Source organism: Apostichopus japonicus, chromosome 10, assembly GCF_037975245.1.
Source record: "Apostichopus japonicus isolate 1M-3 chromosome 10, ASM3797524v1, whole genome shotgun sequence".
Lineage (NCBI taxonomy): Eukaryota > Metazoa > Echinodermata > Holothuroidea > Aspidochirotida > Stichopodidae > Apostichopus > Apostichopus japonicus.
The window spans coordinates 18,224,109-18,248,949 of NC_092570.1; the positions used below are offsets into that span (position 1 = coordinate 18,224,109).

The following is a 24,841-nucleotide window of genomic DNA, read 5'->3' on the forward strand; positions in this document are numbered from 1 at the left end:
TCTTCTTTCTGGATATTGAAACATTTTGGAATAAAAATATATACTGTAAAAATCCTTACTATTTAATTTATTGGTTGATGGCCAGAAGTGAGTGCTACAAATAAGAGATAAACATCTCTAATCTTTTCTGGTTCTAACTTAGCTCTTGTTCAAAGTTAGCTCACTTGCTCTACATATGTCAGATATGTGGAAGTTTGAGCGAATTATCTTTCAAGGATTCACAAATCCTACTGACTTTCTGGTTAAATGTCTTTGATTTTAATTAAAAGAACTCTCATTCGAAGATATTGTATGAATGTTTGAGGACATTTTGTAAGAAGATGTAATATCTAGTTCAGTTAAAATATCACTGTTCTTCTATTTTTTCTTTCTGGTAGGAGAATATCAAATGAGGCGGTCCTATACAACACCTCTTCTAAAGAATGAAGAAGATACTCCGAGGAAGAAAATACTGACAGCGCTGATCGGACTTGGAACTAAGAAATAAAGTACAACAAACCGATGGTTCTGTTTAACAGCTTATCACTGCAGGTGTTATGATAGTAGTATGTCATAATTGTGTGCTCTGAATGTTGCATTTTGGGTTGTACCTGTTTTACATGATCAAGCCATGTATCTTACTAGGTAGCATTCGACAGACTTTGAAGAGAACTAGTTGGTCGCAATCGGTGGAAGTTCCAATGAGCGATTTATTGAAATTTGTGGTAACTATGGTAATCTTGTAGTAAAACCTTGGTTACGGAGGTCGATAAAACTGTATTTGACCAAACTGTTGGAGACACTGAAGATGATAATGACAACAACAACAACAACAGCAACAGAGAAAAAACTCTTAAGCAAGAAAATAACATCAGCAGGGAATAAAAATATATAAGAATAGTGTCGTAAACATGACCAAGCTAAATACTGTGAGGCAATACTGTTTCCCTTCAGTGAATGAGAATCTAATGGGTAATATAAACCATCCTTAAATATTTGTACAGGAGATGTGTACGGATAAATATGGTCATATTTATGACAATCAGTAACTAATGTCTCTGCTAAATATGATCTTATTTATGACCATCAGTATTACTAATGTCTCAGAAAAGTTCACAGGGAGTGTCTTGAGTGTAATGTCATATTTTGGTACTTTATGGTAAAATATAGCTGTCAAAGAATTTCTTGATCAGCTACGGTTATGCATAAATTAGTTGTCAGAGTTGACAAAAACATGAATGTTATAAAGCAGCCAAGAATTCATTCCAGAATATGGATTTTTGGAATGAAACTATTTGCTGCTATGTTAGTTATCACATTAGTAGTGATCTTTGATATAAACTAAAAGCTAACAACCAATATTTGGTAACATGACCACTCTTGAACCTAAATAGAATGAGACCAGCTTTGCATTTGATTTCACTTCACAATTACAAAGCAAATACCATAATCAGGACAAGTTTGACTATGACCAAGATATATTTTTGTTACAGAAAGAGTTAAGTTTGTAGATATAATTTTTTTTTTACAAAGTTGATTACTTGCATAATATGACCAAACTTTAGAAGTTTGTTTTTTTAAATATTTATTTAATCATTATTAATTTACTCATTATTTCTGTTTTGATTGTTTTATAAATCAATTTCATATAATTTTTTTCACCTTGCTTTGAACTTGTGTGATGTATCATTTAATTCCATTACTGTCATAGACATGTTGTTCTTAATCAGCTTCTTTTTAATTAGTTTTAATTATCTCTCTCTTAATTGTACAGAATCTATTCTTTATTCATTCTCATTTACCTTTTGTCCTGTCATTCATCATAAAGTGTGCTCTCTTCATTGTTGACTTAATTCAAAACTACTAACTTTATTAAAACATTACTTGATAAATTTTTTGGGAAGTCATAGAGACAAATATCAAGTGAAATTTTCCTTAATGAACAAAGTAATCTGTTTGGGGAAAAGAGGATATAAAACAATGATATTAGAGAGGAGACCTATGCACTTCCAAATAATGCTCTTCTAGACTTTTACTGAGCTGATACCAAAGCTTGTAATTATTCTAAGCAAGGGACGTTCTCATTTGAGCTAGGTTGGCAGACAATTCAATAACAGTGCAACTCAAAGACTGGTATTTTTCCCAAAACACTAAGAAATGATGAACTCGCAGGATATTTGATGTTTAAACAGGGAACTTGGGACAGTATTTACAGATGACTGTGGACTGTTTTGTACCAAATAGAAAATTGATCTCAACGAAGGCTTGGGTAGCTACGCTGCTCTTTCAAGTTTTGTTTACATTGTTTTTTGTCGGTGTTCTCGTTATGAAAATGTTAAGAATGCATTAACTCCTACCTTGATCTTTCAATCTTGAAATGGAACCACCTTTTGCTGTAAAAAAAATAAAGGGATATTCATCAACAGTATTTTGAAATGATTGTAGGATTTTTGGAACTGATAACAAATGAGTAGAAATCTATACAGAAAATAAAGATATCTGCTGAAATAATTCAAAGAAATCTGTCAACATTGAAGAAAGGGGTGTTTGTTGATAATTGAAATCTTGTTTTGGTTCCTTGCTGGAAGCAAAGGAACCTACCCAGTCAGGTTGGTGGGTGTGTCTGTGACACTGCTTGGGTCTGTGATAACTCAACAACGGCATGATGGATATTTGTCATACTTGCGGTGTACATGTATTATAGTGAGGTGTGCCCAATGGTTTTTGGCGCGAACCTTATGAATAGTAATGCGTTTATGGGATGAAACGTAAAAATCTTATTAAACAGTGCATATATACAACACCGTACTATAGAATCATCACAGCCCTCCACTGAAGTGGTTTTCATTTCACAGATGATCGGAATTGAGCCACTGCAGCATTGTTGCTCTAGTTTCCACCTCAAATGCATTTTGGTTCACAATCTTTGGGCCTGAATTTGTGGGGCCTGATATATTTGGGACCATTTGGGCCCACATTTTCTTAACATTGCAATTACTCCGCAACTGTGTAAGTTGGATTGTAGCCAAACTTGGTATACAGTTGTTGGTTAATTCCTGGTATATGTTGGCCAGCTGGGCCAATTTATTTTTATTTTCACCTCAAATGCATTTTGGGACACTTCCTTTGGGCCAGAATTTTAATGCAAGAACTTTCATGATGAAGTACTGTTTCAGAAGCATCATACAGATTAGTTTTGATGGTAGTTTATCTTGACAGAATTTTTCCAAAATGGTGTTTGTTAAATGTTTGCTGTATCAAGAAGCAAGGACTAGCACTATGTACTTTAAATACACTTAATGAAATGGTCATAATATAGCAAAGCCATTATACTCACTGGTGAAATTTGAATAATTATATTATCTACATTTTTTTTGGGACATCTTTGCTATTAATAAGTTTGTTTGTTTTCCTATTTTAAATTAACATACTTGTTCTAAATTTTCTGAGATTACACCATCAGAATAACATTCAGTTCATGTCAATTCTCTTGAAGCTTTTAAGCAAACATATTCCTCATCAAATTTAACCAACTCTTCTTTTATCCATCTTTATTCTGTTTCTTTTTGTGGTTGTTGAAGATTGTTAATTTGGAGAATTTTGGGTATATTTGACTAAAACTGTGAAGTAACATGGTGTTAGACATAGAGGAGAAGCGTTTAATATTTTCAACAGAAAACACAAGCATCTTGTGCTCTTATGTATATAACTCTCTCCTTTCATTAGATGTACAGTGTATATTATCAGAGAATAGTGGTTTACACACAATAACAATTGTTAGCCACAATAAAGACAAGATATAGAATGAAAAGTTGTGTTTTTGGTTTCCCCTTCTTTTTCTTGTTTTCTGTGATCATATTTCCTTTCGGTTTTCATATATGCAGGATTATAGGACCCCAGGGAGGGGGGGGGTTGGTTTCACCCTTCCTACCAAAATTTTGCCATGAAAATTTCACAATAACTGCTCTTCCTCAACATACTTCTGTGCTTGAAAACAGCTATGAGATATCAAATCTAACAATGCTGCAGCATCCAGGGGCCCCAAGATCCCTGTTATGACAGCCATCCGTAGGAGCCGGGGGCCACTGGGGAGGGTCCAAGCCCCCCTACTTCTTTCCAAAATAGCAAATGTGCCCTACTGGCAAATAAAATTTGCCCCTTTGATGAAGAACTGTCTTTTGGAAATCTTAAGCCTTTGTTAATTTTAATATTTTATTTTAATTAATTATTTTTGGTCATGTACATGCTATTTTTAAAATGGCATCCCATATCTTTTTGTAGCACGGTTACATGATAATAAACAATCTCAATAAATAGTATTGATAGCATACTAATACATCATATATATTTAAGTGATATGGACGGTGTGCATCGGTTTATAGCATAACGAGTGGTGGTTGTGGAATGAGAAAGTGCCCCTCTGATGTTGTGCCCACCCCTTACTTTTTGGAAGCTTCCTATACCCCCAACCTCCATTACATCGAAACTGTAACAAGTTTGGCTCGCTTGTCGTGCCCAGCATTTACATTCATTATAGTCGCCAGACAATCTACATTTACTATCTCAGGAATTTTACTTGAATTTCATCGAACTGCAACAATATTTTGGTTGGTAAACAATTTGTCGTCGTTAAGTAACAGTCGAAGAAATTGCTGAAAATGTCGATAGGATGGGTGTCTTTTATCAATTATAATCTTATTTATTCAGCCTCTGAAGAAGATCCTGCTAGGATCGAAACGTCAGGCCCAATACTTTTACACATAATCTTAATTTTACTTTACTTTCCATTACTTTTACACATAATCTTAATTTGTGTAAGGGTTTGGTAATCCGGAAACTGTTGGGTCTGAAACGCACATATGTAAATGTCGATAAAAAAGGCGAACGCCCTCCTTTTCATTCGCAGCAGCGAGCATCTGGCTAGCTGATAACTATTGTATGTACGTGTATGTATGTATATTATGTTAGATCCTCCTGCAAGCAGGAACTCGCGAAGAATCCTCATTGGCTTATCAAAGCCGCAAGCTGACCGAAGTCAGTCTCTTACATTCATATTTAACGTCCATGATTATGAATTGTTAATTGTCAACAACTCTGTAACTGGACGACATACATTAATCTGGGATGAAACATTGTTTATTTGATACAATCAATGCGACCAGCATATCGGGGTATTATTGTCATATTACATTTATATGGTGACCCAACAGCTGTTGTTATGTCGGAGGCTGTCTTCTCTTCTCTCACCAAAAAATGTGCTGCCATAGGCACATACGACCGGCCATGAGAGGGACTTGATGCGTAAGTATAAATTGCATTCCTTTATTAAAAATAAGAAGAAGAAAGCTAAAACAAATTGAAAGAGTAGAACCGACTCGATGTTGAAAGCCACAGGCGCAAGAATTGATAGTACTGTTATAGTATACGTCACAGCATGACCATCACAAACATGCCTGCTCAGAGTAGGCCTTCATAGGTAGGTACCTAGATTATCAACATGGCTGAGTTCCGCGAAACAGTAGCATTCTTCACGGGAAAATTTCCTAGTAGCATGGTGGGCTCATAATTGACGCACTTAAGGATTTGATCAACGATATCTATCAAGGAAAAATCCAAATCACTTGACTGTATGTGTTTTACATATGTGTAGTTCCTCAGATATGTTATGATCTCAAAATATTTAAGGTTCTGTGCATATGCAACGTACAATTGAGCAGAACTTGAACACAAAATGTCTGCCGTGTCAAGTTCTTTCATACCCCTAAATTGACACATTCGTTGTAAAGCTAACTGTAGTGTAGGCTATAGTATACATCCATTGACTTTAGATGCTGTTTGCTATGCTCTGAGCCTCTAAGCTCAGACTGGTCAGGTTCCAGAGAGCAGTGTTATCATATTGAGGTAATGTTGGTTATTTTTAGGGAGTAAGATTTCCAAATGACCAAAAAATGTGCAAAACTGGTGGGAGGGTGTTAAAAGCTTAAAAAATACCACAATTTGGTCAGCAAATAGCTGAAATGGATTCAAACTCATGAAATATGTCATTCTGCTTGACTGCAAAAAGTTTAGGTGGCCTGCTGTATCGTTGCTAGTAATAATTGAAGGTGCGTCAATTACGGGGGTGCGTCAATTATGAAGCCTTTACTATACTAGTCGCATGTGTAAAATTGTCACCGAACTAATTTGATGGGATATTGGGGTCAGGATCTTGTAATTTGTAGTGGCTGAGTAGTCTATCAATACAAGACCTCGGAATTTTGGCTATTTACTGTTTGATGGTTTACAGTTTTTTCGGAATATTTAGTAGGCCTAAAGAAAGGCAACAATGTTCTTCAAAGGGTAGCAGTAATGACGATCTTGCTGATTTTGCTACGTGGGTTAGTTCTAGGCCGTGGCTATTCTTACGACTAGTCGTAACAATTATTTATAAACTATTCTTACGACAAAGGCGAATTCAAGCGCAGTAAAGTAAATAAAGCAACTGCGCATGTAGTAGGGGTAACCCTAACTCTAACCCTAAACCCCAATCCTAACCGTAACACTAACCCTAACCGGAAATTATTGTTACTCCTGGTCGTAAAAATAGTACTCCTGTCATAAAAATAGCAACTGCGCATGCGTAATCGGAAATTATTCTTACAAATCGTCGTAAGAATAGCCACTTTGTTAGTTCTATCCTTCAGCTATGTGATTTCATCGGGGGTTTGACCAAATTCCGCCATTGTACATGTAAAGGTCAGGAGTCAAACTGCTCAAAGCAAGGAATAATTTCCTGTAGATTGTGCATGCATTGAGGTTTACTCTATAATTCAGCTGAACAAAGGAATAATTTACTAAAATGTTTTAAAAAAATACAAAATTGATGTTCCCTTGTTTCACTGTGGCAATTTTGGCCATTTCCATACATTAAAGTTGCGATTGAAACAGTGGTTACAATTTGGCTTAAAAAACATGGCAACTATTGCCTAGCAGCGCAGCCACATATGTAAAACACAGTATGTGAATTTAGGGAACACACAAAATTCCTGTATTGTACAAAGTAAGTTGGGACCAAATAATATGTTGGTTCAAATTATGAAGCAGGGCAATTCCGTAAAGTCGGACGTACATTTCGGACAGTTTGTTGATCCATATCTCAATGGCTATATATAGGAGATAACTTTTCATTTGGGTTTTATGGAACATCTACCTTGTACTATTCTTGTATGGAGTTTCATTCCTTGCCAATCTAAATAAACTACAAAAATACTCAAAAAACCTCCCTGTGACGGACGTACCCAGAGAAAGTGACTTTTTCAGATCGTAATTTTCTTTTGAAAATTTCTGTGAATTGGGATGGGATGCAATTTAAAACTACTATACATGTTATGAAGAAGACTCTTAACTACACATATCAGTAAACAAGCAGTTGATACCTATATCACTTCCCTGCAATATATTCAAAAATTCCTCTGTGACGGACGTACAATTTTTTGTGACGGACGTACACGTGTGAAATTATATAGTAAATGTACGTCCGTCACAAACAAAAGTGCTACTTGGTATCCCTAAAATTTTAATTTGTGACAGAGCTTCACCCAGAGTTTCCATTGTTGACAGATGTACACAATAATGCAGCTCATTTACTTGTGGCTAATGGAACAACTTAGGTAAAAGTAATAGCGAAAAGGTTTACCCTCTCACAAAATTTCTATTCTATTGGAAATCTATATTTTACTTTAAGTTTTATGCAAATCATCAATGGTAAGCTCATTTAAAATTTTGTGTGCATCATTTCAAACAATACAGATGTTAGACCCCTAGGAAGTTGAAGTTCTCTAGTGGGTCAGAATGATGGGTCTTTATTAATGGTATGAGCACCAAACCATTTTTCTTTCACTTTTCTTCACACCCTGTTTATTTACTTGACATTTTTTTTATTAAAATAAATGTACTGCAAGCTTCTGTATGGATGATATAACAGCACATTTCAGCAAACAAGAAATTCAGAACTTCAGATGTGTGATACATTGTGTTGTATTGCTTCAGGAGTTCTTAGGCTGTGTTCACATTGGATCCCCTGTTCTTAGTCCTGTGTTGACAATTTAACCGCAAATATGTTTCCAAAATCTCCTATAGTGTTCACACTTGAACTCATGCTCCAGCTCTGATTTCCCACTCTGAGTCAAAGAAGAGGAAGTTACAATATTTGTATGGTGACTCTCACAAAAGTGCAAATGCACAAAGTGTATGGCAAATTTCTAATAAAGATGAGTGTCACTAACTTCTGCATGCAATGTATTGATTCAATATATTGAGGTGAAAGTGGGAGAAAGAAGTCAGTGTTATAACACTGTTATAACAAGTGAAGTCAGTGTTATAACCAGGGTGTGCATACTGTACTACAAATAGCTACTGTATTCAGCAGTATTGCTGAATAGCTATGAGAGCATTAACTGGCAATAGTTCTTAAATATCTCATGCCAAGATACAGAGATACAGTGGCACACCCTTGGTTAGTATAGCAACTATGAAACATACATGTATAAAGGTAATACACACAAACACTGTGAAGTTAAGGAAGAACCATCTGGTAACTCTGTCCACCAACATAAAACTATGAGCACATGTGGTTCAAAATTAACTTTTCTTCCACATAATGATACCTGAAACCCAACACAAAAGGTAATGAACCTAAAGCAAATGTAGAACAAATTACATCAAAACAATAACATGCATACCTGTACTACAGCATTAACAAAATACTAACAATTGCAATAACAGTTCTTGATGACTCTCAGACAATCTTCTTTCTAAAACTGATTAATTATTTACTAAAAACTAGTTGAACACAGTGTAAAATATACAGTGTGTTGGATATTGAAAGGAAACCTCATGGTCAGAGGGAAGAATAAATGGCAGAACTACAAGAAACAATGTTGTACACAAATAAAAAGTTTGTAGCTAATAGTTCCATATATGTCCATGGTTAGTTTGCCTAATAGTGAGTGTAACAGACATGGTGTTATGTAGTTTGTTTGCCTTGATCTCCGGTCACTTTGGTCCCGAGTCTTCACACTCTGGAACTGATATCCCCCAGAACAGGGGATCAACATGTCGCGGTCTGACCCTGAGAAGGATAGTATTTACACTAGGATGTTGATCTCTAGCAGGGGATATGATTCGGTCGGATCCCCTCTGTGTGTTTTCTAATGTGAACAAGGCTTTCAGATGAAAGTGTTATATCAATGTAGACAATAGATTAGCATACTGAACATGTTGTTCAATACCATGCCATTTCTTTGATATCTTGCCAAGTGCTAATTCCAATAACACAAATATATGCTAGTTGACACTGAAGTATGCAATGTTTGCATACCACTACATTTATGCTAATGAAGCAACCACAAAACTACCTAATATCTGTGTTAATGACTAAATGGGTTTGATAATTAAATTCAGAGGTACTGTAGTGATAAACATGTTAAAATACATTGTTTATCTAAACAAAAATAATGTGACGGACGTACGCGTGACGGACGTACGTGACGGACGTACGAAAATACGTACGTCTGTCACAGCATTTTCTGAAAAAATAAAATCCTAGGGATTAAAGGCACATTATGTAGTTATTGAGTGTTCAAGATGTGCATTGAATTGTAGATGTCTTGAAATCTGGGTACCTCCTTCTGTATGAAATTTTAAAAAATGTGATTTTTCTGTGACGGACGTACACATGACAATTTACATTTGTAAAAGAAGTTATTCTCAGAAAACTGAAAATCCCTGCAACTTTATCTGTTTGTCAACTGAATCTATATATTATATCACTTCAGCAAATCTAAGAATATTTATTCCTCTGAAGATACACAGGCAAAAATAGGTATTTTGTTTTTGGGAAATTTTTGTGAAGCAAATTTGAGATTTTTTCGGTTGACTAATACACACCTTAATCTGCCTGAAAACAATGTGTTCTGTGAAAATTAGCTAAATATTATGAAACTTCAGAGTTTTAGCTTTCATCTGATACCCTACATGTAATGATTCAACGTTTTTTAAGTTTTGGTGAAAAGGTTTACTAGTTTACGGAACTGCCCAGCATTTAAGACTCTGAACTGGCACAGTTTACTCACTGCTGAATGAATCTCTATATCTAGAATATGTTACCAACATGCACATCTACAGTCATAGTTTGACAAAATTATGACAAAACTCTGGGCAGTGCCAGCATCTTCACAAGAAATGGTGCACTATTATGACACTATCTACTTAAAGAGCAGAATGAATCCAGAATTCACTTGAATGATCTTAAATGATTTCAATTACTATCCTTTGTTTAATTGCAAATCTAACAAGTTCAACAAAATAATTATTGAATTAATTTTTTGGGCATATTTCTTTCATTTTTAACATCAGACACTGTAAACAAATAACACTGGTCTAGCAGATGTAAGATTTATAAGTAATCTAACACAAAGGAAGTTATTTTGAACGTGATGTAGCTCTGAAAAACTTATGTCACATTGGGACAAAAGTGTTTCATAATTTAAGTCCTGCATTGTAATACATAGTTCTACATAACTACACTAAATGTCAGTGGATTTCTCCATTGCCAGTAGGTAAAAAAGGCTCTTGAATTTGTCTGTCTGTAGACATCAAGAACAAAAATGTGTGATAAGTTGGGTAACAATCATCATGTCTAAAGGTTACAACATTTAAAAATCTGCCGTTTAGTAAGACTTGGCACAGGTCTTGACTTTTTTTCGCCACTGGCCACTTCTGCACCTATAAAAGTTATTAGTTTTGGAACTACTTGGCCTGTGTGTTACATAATCAATTCTCCAAGCCCTTTCAAGGAAACCGGCATGGAAAAGCCACTTCCTCAGCTCAAATTAACAGCCAGTTACGAAAGCTAATTAAAATGCCTGGGACAGGTAAACTGTCATGGCAGTGGTATTAAAGGGCCATTTTCAAATGCTAATCTCCATACATAACATAGCCAGTATTACTGTTGCTTATCTGTAAGTGATGTGTGCAAGGAAATGCCATTGGGAAGTCAGGAACTTGATGATAGCCAGTAGATATTTTAAGCATTCATTATGGCAAAAATTGCAAAATTCTTGGCCTGACTACAGTAGCTGCATGCCATAACTCAATGCAAAATTAGTTGGACTTGGCTTGGGATATTCACTAGACATTCAACTTATTTTCAAATGTTAATGATTCAAAACTCCTTTATAGCTGATCTGCAGAAAATCAAATCCAAAACACGATTATCTGTCATTTTGGTAAAAAACATTTTTGCCGACAAAACATGGCTAATCCTGCCAATTTGGTTAGGCTTCACTGTGCCATGTATACACACTAACAATGGATGGATAGTATAAGGTTTGTTAACAGAAAAAAATATTTCGTGTAAAGAATACCAATACACTTAATTTGGCCAAGTAGGTCCACTTTATTTAGTGACGCATTTTGTACATGCTATCAGTTATAATTTGAAAAATATACAAAATGTATTAGAGAAATGTTTGCTGTCATTCACTGCCATTATTTTTTCAAAGAGTTTTCATATTGTCACTTGCCAAAGGTTGCAAGTGGAAGATATTAATTTTAAATGACTCTGTGACATGTTTTATGTTGCTCATCACATTCTGTTGATGGAAAAATTTAACTTTCATACTGCACAGAAAAACAACTTTGGGGACAAATATATTTTTAGCCACTTGAGTCTGGGCCAAATATTTTGGGGACCATTTATGGGCAAACATTTTATCGAGCCCAATTTTTTTGGGAGGGACCAAAATTTAAAAATTGCAACATCTCCACAACCTTAATTCAGATTATATCCAAACTTGGAATACAGTTGTTGGTTAATAGCTTGGTACATGTGGGCATAAATATTATGATATTGGGGAATGACATACAACAGTGCTTTAATATTCCACTTGAATAATATTAAGCAAGGCACTATGGTTCCTTGGGCTCTTGTTAAAAAATTATTTCACCTAATATTCCCTCAATGGAATGAATAAAACTTGTTGTTCAAAATTGACAAGAATCAAAAAAATAAATTCTCATATTTTCTTTTAAGGGATGCTGGATTCAGAGTAGACCCAACAACAATTTTAGCATCAACTTTGAAGGGCTGGGTATATCCACATTATATTTGTGTTTAGTTTTCCAACTGATTCTTTACAGTTGTGGCTTCATGTATGACACTGTGCGCTACAATAGTTCTTGGTGGTTGATATGGCGTAGATTGCCATATATATGTGTTTCATTCTGTCGAAAATAAACAGTATTTAATAGTTATTCCTAACCCTTCAAAGGAAGATCTCTATGTGAAACGTCACCCCCTTCTTTACCGTAAAGAAAGTGATGGATTGTTTCAATTTCCAACATCCAGTAAATCCAGCTGGAATTCGGGCAGGATTAAAAGTTCCAAATCCTCTGCATCCCTAGCATTGTCAGACTGTTGCTTTCCATAACTAATCCTTGCACCAATACACTGTACCATAGAAGTACCATAATAATGCTGAACTGGGCATTAGGACAGGGGATAAGGGAAGGGGATATAAAAGGAAAGGAATGGGATATGGGGAGACCTGAAGGAAAAAAGAATTGAAGAAGAAGTGAAGGAAGGATTTACTGCAGTACTCTCTTACCGGATCTGATCTGGGCTGCAGGTCATTGCCACCTTCCTTCTGATACTATATGCTCTCCAATATATCTAGTTTGCAACAATTTATAACAGATCTGACCCGGGCTGCAGGTCATTGCCCCCTTCTGATACGTTATGCTCTGTGTATATATATCCGATTTTCCAAAACTTTCGCTAATCCAGCAGAAATCAGTAGTCCCATTGACTTCACTGCCATGCTGACACACTGCTCTATTCTTCTTAATTCCTGCTACTCCTTGTCACTTTCGGTGATCATGCACTGAAGAAGAGCTAGTTTTGCTCGGAAGCTCTGCAAAAACCAAACATTGGCTGTTTTACCTCCAAACATTTTTTTTACCAAATTTCATTTTTTATCTCACTGGAGATCTAAACTTTCTCTAAATGCTCATGTATTTATATATATATGTATATATATATTATGTATATTATATGGATATTATATGGATATGTATATATGTATAGTGTTCCACTAGTCTAAACTAGTCTCAATATGTATATATATGCAGAGATGTACAGTATATTTGTGTTGGTACCCAGTGACTGAAGTTTCTTTTCATGGAGAGGATAAAGGATTATGTATAGGGACACTGCTTGAAATATTGTTTCGATGACACAGATGTTATCCTGTGTTAGCACATTCCATGTCTACACATCAATACTGCATACAGTATGTTAATGTTGTAATGAATGATGAACTGGGGAGAAGGACGAGACTACGAGAGAGGAAAGGGAGATGAAAGGGAAAATTAAGAGAGGCTGCTTGAAGTGCTGGTTGTTTAATTTTCACAGAGTTCTCTATCCAACATTGATGTATTAAAGCATGGTCTCAGATCAATATTTCTTATACAGTAAGTGTCCAATGCTGACAGTTGTGGGTCAAGTTGTTGCTTCAATAACCTCCTGGCTGATTCATTAATTTGTTCCAATTAGGTAAAGCAGGAAACGTGGACTTTGTGATGTCAGCATTGTATAACACTGATAGGCTATAGGATAGGAGGTTGTATAGTACTGACATTGCTAAACCTCTCTCAGATAAAAAACCTGCCAGGGTAGAGTTAACTGATCCATGTTATACATATTGTTATTAGGACTATGTAGTATATTGGGGGCAGGCACTGAAGCGATAATTAATTAATCTAGGCTTCGACCTTTAAGAATCCGCGTAGTGTAATTGCAACAAGATGATATATATAGCTTTATTATTATTCAGGAAGTAGATGCCAGCTGTGGTTAGATCATCTCATAGTTAACAGTCATTTTGTCATACCTACTTGCGTGCATGTATAGTACAGTAGGAGTCTTGACTAACAATTGTCTGTAACCGAGCACTGTCTGCATAAAATTAGTTAAAGACTTGGTTCTTTTCCATCATTTATTTTACAATTTCTTTACTAAATTCCATTAGGAGGACACTTCATTAGCATTACTCTTCTAAAATTCTTGTCAATTTAAAAAAAAGAAAGTGTGTTCGATACCCAGCCGGGTCATGGTAAGGTCGATTTTCATCCAAGAGCAATCTACGGTTTTCCCATCTGAAATGACTTTCTAAATTGAAAAGAGTCCAAATTTGAGTTACAATGTTGAATTGGAACCCACCGGACGTAATAGTTATAATCCATGTACGGACTTACAGGTGTCTCCCACATTTTTGGTCGCTTAAGCATCGTAAAAAATTAACTGCCGATCATTATCATTATTATTGGAGTTCAAAGTCACATTCAATATGAAATTGCATCCGTTTTGTCTGATGTATGACCAAACTGCTAAATTTACTCCTAATAATGAGAAAAACCTCCGACATATTTATATCATCCGTTCAATTTCCTTCCTGTTCTTGTCTCGTATTTTTTTTATGTTTTTAGCAGCCTTTGTGAATCACATTTGGATCAACCTGACCTCAGACATTGTATATTAGTTTTGCCATTTTTCTGTCTGTGTTCTCCTTGTTAAAAGCTCATTTGTTTTACATGATAAAATCTTATCAAAAGAGCTCAGGCCAGAGACTGTAGCAAAAGCTGTGCAACTTTGCATGCTTTTACTGTCCTTCTGATGGCCCTAAGGAAACATTTAACTATATTTAAAACAAAATGTCACACCTCTCAGGCAAAGGAAGAAATTATGAAAGCAACAGGACATATAGAGGCTGAGAAAATTGTAACGAATCATTAATTAGTGCTCTAGTGCAAAGAAGTTGAGCTGTGGGTCTAATGACTGAGATTTATAAAAGTTGGTCATTTGAATCCTAATTTTTTTTTCAAATGTTTTTGAATTTCTTCATACAGTACATGAATATTCTACAAACCACTTGCATTGGAAATGGTGTGAAGTGATAGTAAAATGCCCAAAATATTAATCTTAAATTTACAAAACTTTCGATTTGAGGTTCTTGCTGCTTCTGTTGTTCTTGATTCGTAGGGAATCCTTCAGCAATCATTTTGAAGTTCTTGTTTTCTTTATTCTTTTTGAATTAATGTTTGGAAAAAATAATGACAAGCAGGATGAAGGTATTAAAGGCATTGAAGACTCACCCAAACCGCATGCGGCCATCTGAAAAAGTTAACTTTCCGTTGCTTGCAAGTGACGTTTTGTTTGTGTCGCTACAAAATGCAGACAGTACATTAATGAAACGTGAAACCTTGTTATCTTTAGCTGGACCTGAAATGTCCATCGCTGTATTGTTTGTACACTGTGCTGTGGGTATTGACCGCAGCTCTATGTGCTGACTGTACACTAGTGTCTAATTACCGATGGTAGCGAGCTGTGTGTGTGTATTTTCTGGGATCTATGGTGGTTTCTAACACTTCTGTTACACCTCATTCGAAACTAGGTCAGATTACCGGCATTAGACGTTTCTTTTTGCACGAGTCTTCACACCCCTTAACAAAGTTGAACTCTCCATAACAAAAATAATAAAATATATAATTTTTTTCCCCGGAAAAAATGAAATACAAAGTTTTCACCAGAGGCGATCATCCATATTAAACGTTCAATTCTGATACTTTGAAATACTTTAAAATACAATCCAGCTTTAACATACTGTATACTAGGAGTAGGCAACCTTTTTTGAATGAATGGGCCATATATACTGTATATAAGGAGTGAAAAATTGACTGGGCCTCACCTAACCAACGACCTGCTGTTGATTTCAAACCTTTGATTCCGAGGACTTTCAAGCAATAGGTTTGTGTAATTAATCTGTATTCACAAAAACATAATGTCAATACAGTACAGCTGATAATTAATGGGGATAAAAGGCCTACCTGACGGCATCATTTGTGCCAGTAAATTCTAAGTAGCTAGCTCGTTTTTGTGATGATGTAAAATAGATTGATTTTTTTTTCTTTTTCTTGAGACATCTCACAGGCCGCAAAAAAAATCACTGGCGGGCCTCATGTGGCCTGCGGGCCCTAGGTTGCCCACCCCAGCTACAGTATATATACAGTTTGTAGGCCTACTACTGTACTGCTACAGTACAACTCTGCATCAATAGACTCATTAGATTTGGACTCTCACACAAAGTAGGAACCTGGACAGTGTATCGATCCGGTAGCTGACGTTGGCACACAAAGCACAGACAAATGTTTTAATACCATGTCTAAATACAGATCATATTAAGGAAAATTAACGAGTTAAATCGGACTCTAATTAATAAGTGGCTCCTTTAATATGTATTGGAAGACTGTATTGTAAGCCTTCTAGTATATCATAGAGCTGACATGGGATGAACCCGTGTGGTGAAGGATGTTGACATGTGGTCGCATTGTTCCTGTATGTTGGTATGTTGAAATATTTATGAATATTGATGTAATCATGCGTATCCTCTTTCTCTGTCTTGTTGTGGTAACTATGTCAAACAAATGAAGTGAATCACGATTTGCTGACTATGTCAGACAAATAAGTCTTTATAGCTTGTAAGAATGGTAATATTTTGATCACTATGTACTTGTATAATGGATATGTTAGTAATGAAAGGATGTTTAAAATTCTATTCTGTAAAATCCTTATGAGTGAAGACATGGTTGATGCCTACAAGAGATTTCTACAAATCTTTTCTGGTTCTCATTGAATTGTTGGACAAATTAAACTCACTTGCTCTACAATTAGTCAGATAGTTACATTATTTTTTATTTTTGAGCACATTGTATGGCAAGGAATCACAAAGCTAAAGGTGGCTTTCTAGTTTATTTATGAATTACTGGATTTAGACCAAGCGAAATTGTCATTGTCAGTATTCTAAAGCAGATGGCATCATCTTGTATTCCCTGTCTAATTTCCAATGGTTCTTTAAAGTATGTAGACCAACCACCCCCCCCCCACCCTCTCCCACCACATTCTTTACCTAAAGAAACTATGATTATATGTTAATTGTCCGAGTTCAGCAGATGTCCTTGGCTGAATTCAGCATCCTTCCAGGTTTGCAATAAATTATCCTGTGCATGCTAAGTAATGCTGTATCTTCAGTAGTCTCTGCTCACCTGGAAAACCCACTCTACTATACTATATATACAGTATGTGCATGTAAAAAGTGCTAACAGCCATAGGATGACACTGCATGTGTATTAAAAAATCATGCAAGTAAAGAGGTCTAACCATTTCCATGGGTTGTGAAGTTTTCTACTAAAATAAACTGTGGGACAGATGCACAAATTAATGTTGTCGATGACGGTAGTACTGTCACATACATAGGTGTGTGGAATAGGTTGGGAGGGAACACATTAATCCCACCATCAAAGTTGTGGGACATGGTGTCCCTCGTTTCCACTCCCACTCTTTCCCATCCAATTTGTATTGGTGCCTCTGTACAGTAATTAGTAGAGTAAGTTAGACCTGCTATGCATAGTATCCACTGTGCACTGTACATTGAATAGTATTATACTTTCTCCTTGAGATGGGAGACTAACTGGTTGTTTGCGTATGGATGTGTGTGTGAAACGTACCGTCGAATTGCATGGTCTGTTGAACTTTAATAAAGAAGATGCAGACATTTCTTGCTGAAGTACTTGAGGTATCAAGTTCCACGGCCTTGCATGAGATGCCCAGTGGATTGTTTACTGCGATCACTGTAGTAACTTACATAGTGTAAATATGTGCACTGTCTGTAGAACTAAAACTATTTAGCCATAGCAACAAAAGCTTATTTATTCTGACAATATGTATTCATTCCCGGGAAGTGGATTTTAATGTGCTTCTTTACCACTAGTTGGTTCTTATCAGTACATTATTTTGTAATGTTTGAAGGAACTAGTAGCAAAATGTATTCATGAATAGTCATATAAGGGCATTGTTATCACAATACCCATTTTTTTTTTTTTTTTTGTAGAAAGAAAATATATCTTGTTGAGCAGATTAGCATCTTGCAAATGAGTCATCAATTTAATGACTGCCCAACAGCATGCACTGGACTGCACAGATATTACGGCTATAATAAACACAGAATGGAAAAATGTGGTATTTGAAAATTATGAACAGCCTTACAAATCAGGCTCAAAGAACTGTACAATAAGTGATAAGCCACAATCTAAAAATTGTGAATGTGATAGTGCCATTTTCATCCATGTAACCTTTTTGTTTGTCCAGGAGGCAATGTTTTAAGGAAGTTTTGCAATTCTAGTGTTATCTTATACATGTGTAGATTATCCAGGATATTATCTTTGTCTTTCTTGTGCTTTGCTCCTGTGTTGTGTCCAGGTGCATTTGTACAATTAAATAATAATAGATATAAAAATACAATGACAATTTGCTTGACTCTGATTTGGTCATCTAGCTACTTCTGTTTTAGCTATAATTTTTTGTCAATAGTGACAGTTCTTCAACTGAACTGTTCAGCTTTCATGGCATATATATCAAAACTTAGGGTTGGGTTTTCAAATATCAGTGCAGAGAATCTCCAGCATTATTTTAAAACGGTCTTCTTTTTCCTTTCACTCCACAGTTTGATCCATGAAGCCTTGGTCTTTGGATGGAATTTGATTCTCTCTCTCCAGGAGTGGCAACTTTGAATGGAGTCGAATTCGCACAACTTTGCATATTTTATGATAATCATGTGGTTTCCATAGCATCTGGTCTCTGAATAAAACATTTACACTTGTTTACAAGAGTATTCAGAGGAACACGATGTATACATAGAAATATCCTGAAACTTCATAGGGTGCAAAACCAGTGCTATGAAGTACCATTTAGAGATTGTGTGTAGATCCATACACCCATAGCTAGATACAGTTTGCCATAGATTTGATTAAATTTGTATTAATAGTCTCATATGATACATACAAACATTGTGCTCTGGAATAATAATATAATAACACAAAAAAGGTTGCATTATTAGTAAATAAAATATACAATCTGAATGATTTCTCCATCGGTTTCAGCAAGGGAAAATAGGTTTCTGTCTGATCCTGAAACTTATGGATTTCGTGGAAATTTGCAATTTGCTGCATACCCTTGACTCTTTCAATCTCAAAAATTTGTTATGACAAGCTTCGGAACAAAAGTTGTGCTTTAAATTGTGCATTATTTTAATTAGCCAGGATTCAATTAGGCAGGATAAAGACAGGAAAATTTTGTCCCAGATGAAGATAATGACAATTAATTGAAGACAGCAGCAATCGCAGAAGATCTGACCATTATAGTTTTGCGCTAACTTTTGTCATTTTTATCGACAGAATGAGTCGCACAGGTTCCTTGTTTGTTCTTCTTCTTCTCCTCCTCTGCACATTGCTCTACATTTATCAATTTGATTCTGCCCGATATCTACTGAAGCTTTCCCACAAAGACAAAACCCTGGCGAAACTCTCCGTCAGCGACGTCCTGTCTTCCTTGAGTTCGGACAACAGTTTTGTTGCGACTTCTTCAGAAGTGGAATTGGACAGTTTTGATAATTCTCTGGGGGATATCGCGATAAATACGACGAAGGTGGAAGGCCCCGTCCAGGTCATAGTCTTAGCCCGCATGAGAACCGGTTCCACCCTCTGTGGAGAAATTTTTAACCAGAATCCGGAGTTGTTTTTCATTTTTGAGCCCTTACATTCCTTCAAGGTTCTCCAGATGTCGGAAGATGACAGTCTGGAGGAAGAATCCACCGATTTGCTCAAAAAGTTGTACAAATGTAAATTTCCGAGGATGTTCATACAGACTTTAGCGAGATGGAGTATTGGCAAAGGCAAGAGTAGAAAGATACTGCCGATCTGTCAGGAAACCGACGGTTGTGCGAAAGCTACACCGAGTCAGTTTCAGAGAGTGTGCACAAAATCTGGCCACGTCGTCACAAAGACTATCCGAGCAAATGTCAAAATGCTGAAGCCGCTGATCAAATTCCACGGCATCAATCTGAAAATTCTACATCTGATGCGGGATCCTCGAGGCACCGCGAGTTCCCGGCGATCATATTATACACCTAAGAAGAGAGGGGGACCCGAGGGTGTGGGCAAGAGAAGTCTTCACGAGTTGGGGTTACTATCGACGTCACAAGACAGTAAAAAAAACACCATTCCAAAACTCTGTGCGTGGATGAAAGAGACATTAAAAGATGCCCTGAATAAACCGACCTGGTTGCAGGATCAATACCGGCTGGTAAGGTACGAAGACCTCGCAGAGGATCCGATAAGACTCAGCCAACATATTTATGATTTCATCGGTTTGGAATTGCCACCGGTGGTCTTAAAGTGGATACACAATAACACGGAGAGTGATAATTCCAGGAGCAAACACCAATTCAGTACCCGTAAGAATTCATCTCGAGCTTCCACGTCGTGGCGAGGCAGACTCTCGTTGGAAGAAGTACTAGCAGTTCAAGACATTTGCGGCGATGTCATGGCATCCTTAGGATATAAGAAACTTTACACTCAGGAGGAGTTAGAAAACTACTCATTACCTTTAGTCGAACCTATTAAGTTAGATAAAGACCTTATGATCATGTAGAGGAGTAGTTATGGTTATTGTACTAGTATTAGAAATAATTTTTGAATATTGTCAAATAACACCGATCACATTAATTTGCCTAAATGATCAAGATCATGCCTAGTACAGTAGCTGTAGTGATATGTTATAGCCTCATACATTTAATCTAAACAATAATTGTTGTACTATTGTGTCGTGAGAAGTCATGACTTGAGTCACTAAAAGTCAAGTACACTTGAAGTTTATGAATAGCATTTCCCTATATAGTGATAATAAAGTGACCTAATTATATTTAATAAAGTGACCTAATTATATAATGGTGCTGTGGCCGAGTGGATAAAGGCAGTGGCATTTGAAGCAATGAGGCTTAGCAATTAGGAGATTCGATCCCGGCCGGGTCATAGTATGGTGGGTTTTGTCATCCAAGAGCAATCAATGGTTTTCCCATCTGAAATGACTTACTAAATTTGAAAAGATTCCAAATTTGAATTAAAATGTTGCATTTGAAGCCACCCAACATGTAAGTTGTAATCCATAAACCCTCGAGGTGCCACAAGGTGTTGTGAGGTGCCACAGGGCATCATGAGGTGCCACGGGCATTATGAGGTGCCACAGGGCAACATGAGGTACCACGGGTTGACGTGAGGTGCCACGGGGCATTGTGAGGTGCCACAGGGTGTCGTGAGGTGCCACTGGCGTCGGGAGATGCCACAGACGTCGTGCGGTATCATAGTGTGATCATCTCTTTTAAATTTCATCAAAAGTATGCATCTCTAAATTTAATGTTGAGCACATGTTACGCAGCTGAGGCTTTCAATGATACATTATTTTTTTTTAAGGGGAGGGAATTGTTAAGGTGGTTGAGGTTCTCTCTGGTTTAAATCACTGAGTCTGACCCATGTTGTTTTTAAATACTTGATTATACTAAAAGAAGCACTGTATTGTAGTGGCTCGAAGAGTATGATGTTGAATGTGATCTTGTTACTCTTAGTTTTCATTACCAAGAAAGAAGAAAATAGACTGAAATATTATTTGGGTGTTTATGACAATTGTATTTGCAATGGCATAATTATCTCTTTGCCAAAATGTTTATCCCATGTGTGATTACTTTGCAGAAAACTTTATCACTTTTCGTTTGTCGAGATTTTTATGATGCTCCCATACAGTTAATTGTGTTTCGTCCTGTAGATATTTGTGCTGATGTTTTGTTCAACATTTACATGTACTTAAAAATGGAGAAACGTATACATTTTACATAGGCAATCTATACCGTTGGCAAGTACTGTACCAGTAAAGGATCAAAGTAAGAAGCACAAGTAACATTCATAGATCCGTTCTAATGATGAGAGATCTTACACTGAAAATTTGACTAGCTGCATCCAAGAAACCTTGTTAAAGGATTCAACATTAGACATTTGGTTATTATTTTATTGCAACACTTTATACATGCAGGTCAGAGGTGTGCACAGGATTTCAAATGTGGTGGGAGGGGGAATAAAAATGTTCCCATCAAGGCAGGAGCTAGGTAGGTCCTATGAAGGTAGGAGCCTGATCTTTTGTGGTATGGTCAGAGGTGATTGAAGGATGTCATAAAAGGAGGGAACTGTTCTGAGGTCATTGACCCCTATGGAAGGTGGTCTGGGGGTCAGTCGCCAGAAAAAATATAAAACTTTGAAATGTCAAATGCTGCATTCAGAGGCCTATTTAGATTGTAATTTAGGTCTGTGTAAGTAGATCTAAAATGCATTAAGGTCAGAGGCTGAACTTTTGTGGAATGGACTAGAGGCAAATGAAGGATTTTATTAAGGAGGGGACCGTACTGGGGTCATCGAAGTCGATTCCTTTACAGGGTAGTCTAGGGCTTCTCCCCAAGACAAAACTTAAACTTTTATATGTCAAATGGTGCATTCTTAGGCATATTTAGACTATAAATCAGGTTTATATATGTAGCCCAAACTTTTGCTAATAAATACTTGAGCAAAAGGTTGAAAAAAAGGGAGGTTGAGGGAGAGAGGGGTGGTGATGCACCCGTAGAAATGGTCCAGTGTTTCCCCGACTGACAGTCGGAGGTGGGGGCCATGCCCCACCCCCACCCATCCCCCCTTTGTGAATGCCGCTTATTCATGTTACACAACTTAACTATTGTCATCTTGAATGTAGTTATATGGAACCCACCATTCAGTATGTATTGTTCAATGTGACATCCATTTCAAATTTATTTTCTCAACACATGTAACACAACATTTAATAAAGGTGACTTAACCTGTCTGTAGCTTTGCATGTATTGCGAATGTGCCAGCTAGTGACATACACCGTAATAAATCATATTAGCGTTACACATTAATGTATGACAATCTTTTACGAAACCTTAGTTACAGAAAAGCATCATAACATAGTCATGTTATTTCTTGGATATATATTGGGGCATATTTATTTTAAAAAAATCTCTCAAAACTTGGAAAAAAATGAAAATTGTCACAACGTTTCTTTTATTATAATGTTTTAAATAAAAACAGTTTGTATATTTGTTGATATAGTTATTAACCTAAGGCTTCAAGTTGTGTGCTGAAATATATATTTTGTATATTTGTAAAAGACAAATTTCCTTAGTTGGACAATTTTTTGAACCTGTTTTGTATAATAACATATTTTGTTGCTTGTTTAGTTTTTGTCTGTGCATTGTAAGAAAGGAAGAAGGAGAGGGGGAGAGGGGGGTGTCTTTTACTGGAGGAAGTAAAAGAAAAACAGAAGTTGGAATTGAACCAGGGACCTTGTGATTGTCAAAAAATTCCTCTACCATTAGACCATTAGGTGGGAAACTATAAAATGAAGCTTTTCAAATACTTAAAGATCCAGTTATTTGGACTTAGGTTTTTTTTTCAAAACATTTTCTCCCCTGGTCCTCGTCCGATCAGGGAACCTTGTCAGGGGGGAGGGTGTCCGTGCAACTCACCTATTCCGCTTGGGAACCTTGTCAGGGGGGAGGGGGGCCGCGCAGCTCACCTATTCCGCTTGGGAACCTTGTCAGGGGGGAGGGGGGCCGCGCAACTCACCTTGTCCGCTTGGGAATTCGCCTCACTTGGAAACTTTGGATGGTGATTGCCCAGCCAGGGTTTGAACCGGGAAAATGTAAATTGCTCACGGCACTACCAATCACACCATTTTGGTTCCCAAGAAATAAACTTTGTTTTTTACCTTTATACTTCCACCTACTCCAAAGAACAGAAAATCAAAATGCTCTAGCTGGACTTGAACCGCAGACATGGAGATTGTCTGACACTTAAGTCCAGAGCACTAACCACTGTGCCACTTGAACTGTTGAGAAGTAAAGCTCGTTTCTAATATTTGAACCTCACAATGGAAAGATTAAAAGAGCAAAAAATCAAAATGCTCAAGATGGGACTTGAACCACGCACATGGAGATTGCAGTCCAGAGCACTAACCACTGCACCACTGTAATTGTTGAGAAATAATGCTCGTTTCTAATATTTGAACCTCAGAATGGAATGGTGGAAAAGAGCAAAATATCAAAATGCTCAAGCTGGAACTGTATATGGGGTACATTCATGGGTATGAGTTATATTAATGTGTATGGGGTGATTTTATGTGTATGGGGTACATTATTGTGTATGGGGTACATTATTGTGTATGGGGTACATTTATGTGTATTGGGTTCATATATGGGTATCAGGTACATTTATGTGTTTGGGGTACATTAATGTGTAAGGGGTACATTTATGTGTATGGGGTACATTATTGTGTATGGGGTACATTTATGTGTATTGAGTTCATATATGGGTATTAGGTACATTCATGTATATGGGGTACGTTCGTGTGTATGTGGTACATTAATGTGTAAGGGGTACATTTATGGGTATGGGGTACAGTACTGTATATGGGGTAATTTTATGTGTATTGGGTACATTGATGTGTAAAGGGGTTCATTTATGGGTATGAATTTCATTAATGAACATGGGGTGATTTTTTGTGTATGGGGTACATTAATATGTATGGTGTACGTGTATGTGTATTGGTTACATCTACGTGTATGGGGTACATTTTTGTGTTTTAGGTACATTTATGTGATTGGGTTCATTTTTGGGTATGAGGTACATTAATGTATATGGGGTGATTTTATGTGTATGGGGTACATTTATGGGTATGAGGTACATTCATGTATATGGGGTGATATTATTTGTACGGGGATACATTTATGTGTATGGGTACATCACTGTGTACGGGGTACATTCATGTGTAAGGGGTACATTTATGGGTATGGGATACATTATTGTACATGGGGTG

General features: G+C 36.6%; 2 protein-coding genes across 4 annotated transcripts in view; both read left to right on the forward strand.

Moving 5' to 3' along the window:
• The window catches only part of LOC139974737 (uncharacterized), a 117,367-nt gene extending 113,577 nt beyond the window's left edge, over positions 1-3,790 (forward strand). For all 3 annotated transcript variants that reach the window (XM_071982119.1, XM_071982118.1, XM_071982120.1), the window contains exon 16: positions 378-3,790. In XM_071982119.1, coding sequence (XP_071838220.1) covers positions 378-487 — 110 coding nt within the window. In that variant the 3' untranslated portion in view covers positions 488-3,790. The remainder of the gene's footprint in view (positions 1-377) is intronic.
• Positions 3,791-4,956: 1,166 nt separating this feature from the next.
• Positions 4,957-23,140, forward strand: LOC139974779 (carbohydrate sulfotransferase 1-like). The gene is made up of 2 exons (XM_071982194.1): positions 4,957-5,280; positions 18,576-23,140. Exon 2 carries the CDS (start codon positions 19,307-19,309, stop codon positions 20,558-20,560), a length of 1,254 nt encoding a protein of 417 aa, XP_071838295.1. The 5' UTR covers positions 4,957-5,280; positions 18,576-19,306; the 3' UTR covers positions 20,561-23,140.
• The last annotated feature ends 1,701 nt before the right edge of the window (positions 23,141-24,841 follow it).